This window comes from Rhinopithecus bieti, unplaced genomic scaffold (assembly GCF_001698545.2).
Source record: "Rhinopithecus bieti isolate Rb0 unplaced genomic scaffold, ASM169854v2 scaffold_19969, whole genome shotgun sequence".
In the NCBI taxonomy this organism is placed as follows: Eukaryota; Metazoa; Chordata; class Mammalia; order Primates; family Cercopithecidae; genus Rhinopithecus; species Rhinopithecus bieti.
Window position 1 is genome coordinate 523920 of NW_016810434.1, and position 11440 is coordinate 535359.

Here is an 11440-nt window from a genome sequence, read left to right on the forward strand (position 1 = left end):
AAAAAAAAAAAAAAAAAAAAGAAAGAAACCCACCAGAGTGCCATTGAGATGAACCCCTTCAGGCAGTGCCCCTCACGGAAGGGTGGAGGGTCCTTAAGCCACAACCTGTAGGCTACCCCTCTGCATTTCTCTGCATAATAGATCGTGAGACCACCACAGTCCTCCAGTTCAGCTGCTCACTGCCCCCCACCCCTGGCACGAGGCCACATGCTGGGCCCTCTCACCACGTGGGCCATGACTGCCCCGCCTCCCCAGTACCTGGCCCAGAGCCTCAGCTTATCAAACGCGGGCTGGCTGGCTGGACAGAAAGGCAAATTGAATGGGGATGAAGAGCCTGCCCTGAACTCTTCTCCTAGGGAAGAGGAGAGCGCTTCCCCACTGGAGCTTTTACAGCAGGAGCCCAGCCTGCGGAAGGGAACCACCAGCCAGGAAGGAAGTCTTGGAAGGCCACCGTGAGGAGTTTCCCTCCTCGGGCAGAATGGCCCGGCTGCATTCTGTACTCTAAGCTGCCAAGGAGGGCTGGGATCTGGCTCCCCAGCTCGGTTCGGTGTAGGTGTTGCAGCGTGCAGGGTGGTGATGGCCAAGTCCTGTGGGTGGGAGCCCTGCCACCCCTTTGCTCTCACTGGAGCCTTAACAGCCCCAGCTGAGCGTGGCATGCTCCTTTACACAGACCCCAGGGACTGGGCTCCTGGCTCACAGGGTTTAGGGTCTAATCCTCACAGTGCCCCACTGAGGGAGGTGCTGCTGCCCATTTCACAGGCCAGAACCTCAGGGCCCAGAATTGGGCTATGGTGCCCAGCCACAGTGTATGCCATCACTGTTCTGCCCTCCCACCGGGCCCTCTTCCTGAAGTCTCAGGGGCAGCGTTAGTGCCAGGAAACCATGTCCTCTGAGATCCGGGCATGCCTGCCCTGTGAAGCCTCAGGAGGCCGGGAGCCCGGGTTTAGAAGCAGCCAGATCTGAGTTTGAAACCCAGTGCAGCCTGTTGGTCGCTGTGTGACCTTCGGTGCGTCATTTCTCTGTGCCACAAAATAATCACCCACACTGCAAGAGTGAGCAGGGAACATGAGAGCACACGGAAAATGCCCAGGCTGGTGCCAGGCACAGAGCGGGCACCGAGGCATCATCCCCCTCTCTTTTTGGCCTTTCTAAAATAGGCAGGAGTGGGTGGGGCTTGGAATCTTGGAATTTAGGGGAGGGGTGGGGAGGTTTCTGGAATTAAATCAGGGGAGTTAGGTTGTCAGATGGGAAACAACGGTGGTCAAATTTAGGCTGAGTGGACGGGAAGGCAATTTAAGGGAACACAAACTCCCCCAAGGCCAGAATCGAAGGTTATCAGACAGCGCATGCCTAGAGGCTGGGCTCCCTGTGGGCTCGCCCAGGGCAGCACGCCTGCCTGTTTGGGGCCCTCTCCTCACTGACCCAGCAGGACTCCCAGACAGATGCTGCATGTGACCCAGGCCAGGTGCCCAGAGCTGCTAACAGGGCAGGGCCCCCGCCTTCCACTCTGCGGAGCTGCAGAGGAGCTGCCTCCCCACTTCCCCAGGGCTGAATTCCTAATAGGTAAGGGAACCTTAACTGGGCACAGGCCAGTGTGCACCGCAGGGGACCCCCGAAAGGATGTTTGTGCATATGTGTGTGTGTGTGTGTGTGTGTGTATGTGTGTGTGTGTGTGTGTGTATGTGTGTGTGTGTGTGTGTGTGTGTGTATGTATATATGCAGTTTGGGGAAAGGCCAGTCCGAAGCTTTTATCTGATTTTCAAAAGGCTCCGGGACCCTAATTAGGTTGGAAAACATGGCAGCTTTAAGGCCAGATCCTCACTAAGTAGGAAGAGAAAGAGGGCCAAGGGGACACCGCTGGGGAAATGGGTCTTTTGATAAGGAACTCTGGAAGACCAGCGTCCTTTTCAGAATCAAAGGAATACACCCTTGAGGGAGCATTCCAGGCCTGGCATGAACAGAAACAGCTGGGGGCAGAATCGGCCTGCGGTTTCTCCAGTAACACGGACCCCACCCCCCGTCAGGACCCATGTAGTAGCTGCCCTGAAGGAGAATTAATTTATTTTCCAGAGCACCTTGTCCTCACTGGGTGCTCCCCCTGGGGTTAGGGTTGGGGGCACCACCTAGGGAAGCCTGCCTTCCTGCCAGGAGATGAAGGGGCAGGGGTCTAATCAGACCCAGAAGTAGATCTATGGGGAGGAAGGTGGGGTGGGTGGGAGTTCTTGGCGACAAATTGAGGCCGGACAGGTGTTGACCTGTGCTCTTGGGCCACCCTCCCCGAGGCTGGGTATGAACAACGTGGCCCCCACCACCCTGGAGCGAGCCCAGAGCCCAATAGGCAGGCCTTTGGAGTGGCCCTGCAGCCCCACAGCGACACCATGTGGCGGGGAGAAGAAACTGCAGCAGAGTCTGCACAGGACCCCAGCTTCCATCCTCACGTTGTGCGGACATACCGGGACCCCCTGAGCTTCCTGCGGTGGACCATGAGCAATCCAAGGGTGGGGGAGCCTCAAGAGGGAGACACTGAGCCTTTACGTAATGAGGCGGGGAGGGGGTTCAAGCAATTAATTGAGAAAGAATGTGACAGGACTGGCACCTGGTCCCTTTGCGGCCGTGAGCACCAGCTCTGCCTGTCCCCTCTGCAGAGAGGCAGAAGGGACGGTGCTGGGGGAGGCGGAGGCACTGTGGCTCTGGAAAGGCTGAAAAGGGAGGGCTGTAAAGGAGAAGAGCTTCGAGTCCTTTCCACCAGGAGAAAAACCCATCAGCTGTGGAGGAGCACTGCAGGGGAGTCAGAAAGCCGAGTCTGGGCCTGACCTTGCACCTGACCAGCCTGGGGCTCTAGGTCCCCCACATCTGGACAAAATTTATTTCCAAGCACAGCCTTACAGGGCAGGTCTATTTATTTTCCCCATTTAACAGTCAAGAAAATTGAGGCTCAGCAACAGTGTGCAACTTGGATCCTGGGGCTGACTGGCACCCAGCTAAAAGACATTTCCCCAAGTCCCTTGCAGTTAGATGTTGCCATGTGACTGAGTTCTAGCCAAAGGAATGTGGGCAGAGTGGGGTCCTTCCCAGGCCAGCCCCTTATGAACCTCTGCCATGTGGTCCTCAGGGTCCCTTCCCCTCTGCCAGTCAGCCTGGAAACTGCGTGACGCCACAGTTGTGAGGTGTGGGGTGCTGGAGTCACTGTGTGGAGGAGAGCTGCATGCTAATCAGGAACACCTGTTTCCTGTTTTGGAGTTTTTGTTTTTGTTTTTTGTTTTGTTTTGTTTTTTTGAGACAGAGTCTCACTCTGTCACCCAGGCTGGAGTGCAGTGGCACGATCTTAGCTAACTGCAACCTCAGCCTCCCAGGTTCAAGTGATTCTCTTGCCTCACCCTCCTGAGTAGCTGGGATTACAGGTGTGCACCACCACGCCTAGCTAATTTTTGTATTTTTAGAAGAGATGGGATTTCACCATGTTGGCCAGGCTAGTCTCGAACTCATGACCTCAGGAGATCCACTCACTTCGGCCTCCCAAAGTGCTGGGATTACAGGCGTGAGCCACCATGCCCGGCCTGTTTTGGACTTTCTGTGGACAAATTTGCATGAAGGCTTTGAGATGTGGGGTATTGTCTGTTACAGCAGCCACCATTACCACGCCAGGAAGTGGAGGAGCGGGGTTCAAGCCTGTCTACCTCAACCTCCCCAATTCCCATAGCGTAGGGTGTTGAGTGAGGCTTCAAGGGAGCAGCATGTTCCCCAAATATGTGTGTGAGTGTGCACACATGTGCATATGTACAGCAGAATTATGGTGAGAAGAATCTCCACTGCCTTCCCACAGTCTCTGACCCATGGTCATCTTTGCCTTGCCTGACTTTGAAAGGCTGGTGGGTTTTAGTGTTAAATCACCTGTTCTTGTTCAGGCTTCATCAGGCAGCTTTCCTGTCCTGCATGGACCAGGAAACAGGGGCAGCTGCACAGCTTTTCTCAGTTCCTGTTATTATTACTCTTTACCGGATTAAGGGAAAAGGCCTGTGATCTGCAGGGCGGTTTATGGTGATTAAATGAGCCCATGTGTTAATATAAAAATGCCCAGTGCGTGGTCGACTTCTAATCAATGCGAGTCAACTAGGAAAATTCTTAAAACTGCAGTTGTCCTCTGGTAAGAGAACACCCTGCCCCAGGAGGCCAGGGGCTCCCAGGGAGCCAGTTTCTCAGCAGGGCCTGACAGAGGAAGGAAGAATTCTGGAAGGCCAGGCCATTAGGGAGCCTGCCACTGCCAGGAGGGGATCCAGACATGGGGACTGGAACAAGGCCCCTAGTTGCTAAGGGGACAGAAACATGGAAGGAAGGAAGAGCGCTCCTAATTGAAGGGCCTGGGGAAGACAGAAGCAGGCCCAGGCTGGCTCCCCTACTGCCTTCCCCAGTGCACTGCCTCCCGCCCCCTTGCTTGAGACCCTGAGAATTGAGTCCACCCCACATTCCCAAGCAAGGCTTCCGATTCTTTGCAGTGATCTCCCCCCATCATTGTACCCATACTTGTCCTCAGAGAAGGTTCCTTGGCCTCCTGCCTCTAAGCCGAGGCCCCACCCAGAGGGCCACCCCCCAGCCTCTCCGCCAGGCCCCATGGGCTGAGTGGTTACCATTTCTGCTGGTGAGCATCTGGAGGAATCTCGGGCACTCCACCTCCACCATCCGGCCAGGCACAGAAGAGGGCCAGCAGCTTATGTTGTCCCACATCCCCTCACAACCTGCCAAGAAAAGCAGCATCAGACAAGGATGGGGGATGGACCGAGGGCTTCCCTACCATGTTGTTCACATCACTGACACCCTCGCCTGCCTGGACTTCCCATTAGACTACTTCCAAAGTTCCCAGTAGGTGCTGACTCCTCGGGATCAAGAACCAATTGTGTCTAATGCACCTTTTCCTCTTCAGGCCCTTGGACTCTGCCATCTACATGGTAGTGCTCAGTGTTGAAGATAGAAGAAAGTAAGAAAGGGAGGAAGGGGAGAAGGAAAGAAGGAAGACACATCTGTCGGCCAATCAGTTTGCATTAAACGACTAAGCTGCCGTGGGCCTCCCTCCTAGCTGCATGGTACCACTACCTGGGGAGCTTTAGAAATAGACATAGCCGGTGTGGCACACAGGGATCCTGCATGAATTGGTTTGGGTGGGCCCAGGCATCATGTCCTTTAAAAGCCTTCCAGGTAATTCTAACGTTTGACTGCAGGGTTGAGAACTCTTGTCCCACGGTTCTCAAATTTCAGCTTGCATTAGAATCACCCAGAGGGATTATTAAAATACAGATTGCTCAGTAGGTCTGGGGTGGGGCCTGAGTATCTGCATTTCTAACAAGTTCCCAAGTGATGCTGATGCCGCTTGTGCTGGGACCACACTCAGAGCCACTGCCCTGGCCTGTGGACACAGCTCCACAACAGTCACCACTTATTTGCGGCAAGAATATTGTTGAGGATGTTGCTTTCTACATCACTTGAGTTCCCTTGATGAGGCCCCTCCCAGAAGGAGAATCTGGTCTCAATGCAGTGAGAAGCTGAACTTACTGTGAACAGCTAGTATACATAGACACTGCATTTGAAGCTGGTTTCTTCTTTGATTTGGCTGCTAGGAAGCTCAGAGCTAGATGTGTGGCCCACTTCTGAAAACTGAAAGACTTTAAGATGAATAAAAAAAAAAAAATCACTAGGGTGTTTTCAGTGCAAAACTAGGCATTGTCTAAGTACAGCTTTCTGGATTATCTGATTCAATGGGGTGTCAGGCCTTTTTTTGTCTTCGAGCTTTCCTGCAACTCTGTAACTTCTAGATGATTGGCAGCAATGCGAATGATTCTCGTCCATAGGCACAATAATTATTGTCCAGTTGAAATACGGTTAATTTCACTTCCCTCCCTGGGTATTCAGCCAGCTTTGCATCTATTTGTAAATTCATATTGCCATTCTGTCTTCTAGGTATGGTACTGTATTAGTCTGTTTTCATGCTGCTAATAAAGGCATACCTGAGACTGGGTAATTATAAAGGAAAGAGGTTTAATGGAAAGAGGTTTAATCCACATGGCTGAGAGGCCTCACAATCACGGCGGAAGACGAAGAAAGAGCGAAGGGACTTCTTACATGGCAGTGGGCAGGAGGACAGGAGGACACGTGCAGGGAAGCTCCCCTTTATGAAACCACCAGATCTCATGAGACGTATTCACTATCACAAGAACAGCGTGGGAAAAACCTGCCCCCAAGATTCGATTACCTTCCGCCAGGTCCCTCCCATGGCACTTGGGAATTCTGGGAGCTACAATTCAAGATTTGAGTGGGGACACAGCCAAACCATGTCAGGGACTTTGAATTCTATGAACCAATGATCAGATCTTACTGACTCCCTCACAAATTAAACAAGCTGTTCGGCAGGTATTCATTTTATATTTGCGTGTGAGTTGTGACTGTACTGTCTTTTAAGACATCATTTCACGTAACCACCCACCAATTCTCCCAAAGTTGATCCGAGGGCAGCCACGCAGGGAAACTGCTTCCTGAGACAGACTTCTGGAACCCATGCCCTCTGAGAGGTCATCGCTGGGGCCAGGCTTGGAAGGGGCTGGAAATGAGCTGAGGGACACCCATGAGGGCACAGGGCAGAGCCCAAAAAGAAAGAGCCTGGACTCGAGTCAGCTGACCCGGGCTCCAGGCCCGCCCCACCTTGCCAGCTGCCCTGCTCACTTACTCGTCTCTTCTGGGAGGACCAGCCCCTCCCTCCTGAGGCTATCCAGAGGAAGAGCTCAAAGCCCACCTCAAAAGCCTGCCTGGAGCAGGCACTGGGACTGGCAACCCCTTTCCCACTGGCCTCCCCGGGCCTGTTCCTTTCTCATCTGGACTCAGGAGGTTGGACTAGGCTGGGTCTCCTGAATGGTGGCAATTCTTAGCTCTGGGGACTGGGCCATGGATGCGGTGTGCAGATGTCGCGGGAGTACGCAGATGGCAAATGCTCAGCTTTTTAAGGAGCAAGAATCTATTTTCAGGCATTAATCTGACCAGACCCAGAGCATCCATAGTGTCCTTGGCCCCGTCATCCTCCCTAAGTGAAATCTCCCTGGCGACCTGTCTCATTGCAGAAGCGTGAGCCTCCTGTCCATATCAGAATGAGCTGGGTGCCTGTCAGAGATATGCAGATCTCTAGGCCCCAGATCCTCCTTGTGAGGCCAGACCCAGGAATCTGCATTTTAAGAATTCCCCAAAGACGCTGCTGCAGTGGTTCCAGGACTTGCTTTGAGAATTTCCACTCTGAGCCTCCCTGCTCCTCACAGCTGAGCGTTCCTCATTTCTAGGCTCAGCGCTCCCCCTGGCTCCCAGGAGTAATTCACAGAAAGTGAGACAGGCGGTCACAGACCTACCAGTGGGGGTCACTGCCAGCTGTGTCTTCACCTTGGTGCCTGGGTACAGATGCCTCCGCCACCACCAGGCAGAGAGCCCAGGAGAGCAGGCTCCTGGGCCTATGATGGGCCAGGCATAGCACAGGTGCTCAGCAAACACAGCAGATGAACAAATGAAGGGACGCCAGCTGGAACCGCTGCCTCCTGCACCAGTCCTCGCCAGGCATCCCTCGTAAACGGGCTTTCACCTTGACACCCAGTTGACTTCTACATTCTGCATTCAGGGCCTGTCAGCTCTGGTGTGGCGCTGCTGGGGAAGAGCCCTGTGCGTCCCACACTTGAGCTCATGTAATCCCATGGCAGTGCCCCCAGTTCCTGAGGTGCCTGGCTCTACCTCCACTTTATAAACGCGGCAATCAAGCAGAGCCAGAAGCGGTTTCCCAGGCCACACAACCAGGGAATGGAGGGGATGAAAGCTATCTTCACCCAGCCCTCCACCCACCTGACTTGTCTCCAGATGACACTGGCCCCAGCTGCCTAGTGCCCTCCTTGTTCAAGCCAGGCTCTGGGAACTGGAGAGAGGAGGGGGGGGTGGGGAAGGGTAGGGTGGGCAGGGCCAGGGCCTGGGTCAGGGAGGATACTGGCCTAGAGCGGGGAAGCCACAGCAGGTGTGGCCTGTTTCTCCCTGAAGAGAGGCCCAGCCCCCTAGTGGGAGAGGAGAAGTGGGAGGGCCCAGAAAGGAACCCAGTCCTGAAATCACGATGCCTGTGGGGGCTTTGGAGGTGGGGCAGTCCCAGGAACCACAAGGGCAGGCTGCGGCCATGAGCAAGGGTATGGTAGAATTGGAGAGGGACACAGAAGGCCGTGTGTGGGTGGGGCTTTCATAGGACAGTGGAAGCATCTGTGAGGCCAAGGAGCAGGGGTCTGTGTCCTTGGAGGCAAATGGGAGATGAGGAACCCCTTGGATATTCCAGAAGCTTCACCTGCGAGGAGGAGCGGGAGCTTCTCTCTGCTGCGCACTCCCCGGGGAGGGCTCCGCCACTATCCCGAGGCTGCCTGTTCACATTCCAGCTGTGGACGCTGCTGGCTGGGCCTGAGCAGGGTCTCAGGAACTCGGCAGGCCCACCAGGTAACCCTGGGCCTACCCAGATGCCTGTGGGATGGAGACTTGGTCCTGAGGACCCTTTACGGACAGCCCACTGTTTGTCTCCATGCTGACCTAACCTGGCACCTGGAGTTTCGGGAGGCGGAGGCTGACCCAGGGCCCTCTTTCCCTTTGCGGCCATCTCAGGGTGGCAGCAGGATGCCTCGTTTCAAGTTGCAGCTCCCCTGCCAGCTTGGGTCAGCCTCTCTTGCATTGGAAGCAGCTGGGGCATTTTCAGAGCATGAAAAAAGGCAGGAGACTTTTGCCTCACTTGGGGAAAAACATTTAGCCCTGGCTGAACTAGCCAGGGCACCAGCCGCAGGCTGGCTGGCTGGCTGGTTGGCCAGACAGATGTGGACGGTGCCAGCACGTCTGAGAAGCTTCCTAACTTGGGTCATGTCAGGCAGGGCCCCCAGGGACGCCTGGGGACAGGCCATGCCAGGCCTGTGCTGGATGCACATCACACATCGGAGCTGAGGTTGACAACAGCCCAAGGGTCAGTAGGGTCACTGCCCCACAGCAGAGAGGAGGGAGCTGAGGCTCCAAGAGGGGGAAGTGACAAGTGTGGGTGACAGAGCTGGTGATAACGGAGCTGGGATCCCACTCAGCCTTCCCATCTCGCCAGCCTGGGACAGGCTGCCTCCTCCAGGCTGGCCTCGGTGGCAGAAGACCTGGCTGCTAGCCCCACACAGCGTTGCTCGTTTCCTGAGAACCAGTGACACTGCCTTGTTCTCTGCCAGCCCTGGCTCCACCATCTGGGCACAGAAGGCACAGAACAGACCCAGGGTTTCCCAGCGTGCAGTGAGCTCACCACTCACTGGTGGCCTGTGCTTTTGGCTGGTATATGGTTGAACATTTTTTCATAGTTGCACTTTTTAAAAGAAAATTTAATGTGTATTAGAAACATTATAAAACTAGCATATCACAGCTGTGATTTTATAGCTACTATTGTTTAGGATGAGGCTAAGTTTTTTAAAAGTCCATTGATTGAAAGGAAAACATACGAAGGAAACCATAGTACAGGAGGCGTGTGGCTATAGCTGGGCTGGAGGGAATGTGGCTTGGGGGAGCCGGGCAGTCCGTGTGGCCTCCTCGGTGGAGGCTGCCTTGCACTGTCTCCAGGCTTTGAATGCAGCATCTTGGACCCCGCTCTTGGACTCCCCAGTCCCCCAAGCCAAGCATGAATGAGAGGCAGGGGAGAGCGCTCCTGGCTTAGCTTCGGATACCTGTCCTGGCTCTGGCCTTCCCAGGCAGCCATGGCAGGGAAGGGACGCAACCCAGGACTGGGGTCACCCTGGGCAGTTCTAGTTCCAGAGCAGCACAGTTCACTGCCTGACTCGGGGGTGAGCGGCATTCATTGAGATAGGGGATGGGGGAGCTTTGTCAATAGTGCCACACTTACTGAGCCACGAGGGAGGGGTCACTGCCCCAGGAGAGCCAGGACTAGAAGAAATATACATTAGCTGTGTGGGCAGGCACATCCAAAGCATGTGAAGAGCAGACCTCCCCACCCCTTGTTGTCTCTGATGGCCACCTCCGCCACCAGCTGTCTGGCTGGAGGGGGTTGGATGGAAGGCTGGGAAGTTTAAGTGGGGAACCAAGAGAAGACAATGCCAGCCCACAAACACCGCCTGGGGAGGAGGGGCTGCCTGCCCCAGTGCCCGTGGCCCAGGAGGACGGTATGGGATACCAGGTTGAGGGAGGTGGTGTGGTGGAGATAGAATGGGCTTTGGACCCAAGCCTACCTTGGGTATGACACTTAACCTCCATGAGCCTCAGTTTCCTCATCTATAAAATGGGCACAGTGATATTTCCCAGGATTTTTGAGAGAATTAAATGATGCGTGGGTACAGTGGAGTACTTTCTGATCCATCCATCTCTTCTTTTTTCTTCTCCTGTTTTTTTTTTGTTGTTGTTGTTGTTGTTTGTTTGTTTCTGTTTTTTTGGTTTTTGTTTTTTTTGCTTTTTCTCTCTCCTTCCTCTTCAGATTGAAGTCACAGAGAAAGGCAGGAAAACTTCCTGGCTTGGGTTTCCAAAGACCTCTGGGGGATGAAGAGGTATTCTGGAATAATCAAAGCACTTGGGAAAAAGAGAAAAAGAGCAAGAATTCCCACAGGCTGGGGAGAGATGGAGGGGAAGTGATGAGTTGGGACATGGAAGGTTCTAGAAGGGGCACAAATACCCTGCTGCCCAGCCAGCCCTGAGGAGGTGGGATAGCCCAGAGGAGAAACGGCTGTGGGGGCAGGTCTAGATGGGCAGACCACACACAGCCTTGCCGAGCCCATGCCTCCCAGCAAAGCACACGAGGGGCCAGTGGCCCGGGATAGACGGCTCTGCCAGTCCCCACCTGTGACTGACAGCATTGTCAGCCGCAGGCGAGATCCCCCTGAACACGGTGGTGCTACGTGAATCTCTAGCCCCCTGGGAAAACTGCAGGGGAAGATCCAGAAATGTCTGCCATCCCAGGAGAATGCAATCAGAATTAAAGTCAGAAAATGGAGGCCGGGCGCGGTGGCTCAAGCCTGTAATCCCAGCACTTTGGGAGGCCGAGACGGGCGGATCACGAGGTCAGGAGATCAAGACAATCCTGGCTAACATGGTGAAACCCTGTCTCTACTAAAAATACTATCTTTGTATTTTCTATGTCCATGAGATGAACACTTTTAGCTCGCACATATGTATAAATATATGTGATATTTTGTCTTTCTGTGCCTGGCTTATTTTACTTAATATTGTGATCTGAAGTTCCATTCATGTTGCTGCATATGATAGGATTTCATTCATTTTATGATTGAATAGTATTCCATTGTGTACACACACTACATTTGTTCATTTATCTGCTAGCAGACACTTAGATTGATTTTATATCTTAACTTTGTGAATAGTGTCACAATAAACATGGGGATGCAGATATCCCAAAGGACTGATTTCCTTTCCT

The 11440-nt window shown here is 53.9% G+C and overlaps 1 protein-coding gene across 3 annotated transcripts in view; it reads right to left on the reverse strand.

Annotated features, from left to right (window-relative positions):
• SCTR (secretin receptor) overlaps positions 1-11440 on the reverse strand; it is a 68554-nt gene that overhangs the window by 31030 nt on the left and 26084 nt on the right. For all 3 annotated transcript variants that reach the window (XM_017891990.1, XM_017891989.1, XM_017891991.1), the window contains exon 3: positions 4626-4733. In XM_017891990.1, the coding sequence (XP_017747479.1) occupies positions 4626-4733 (108 nt within the window). The remainder of the gene's footprint in view (positions 1-4625; positions 4734-11440) is intronic.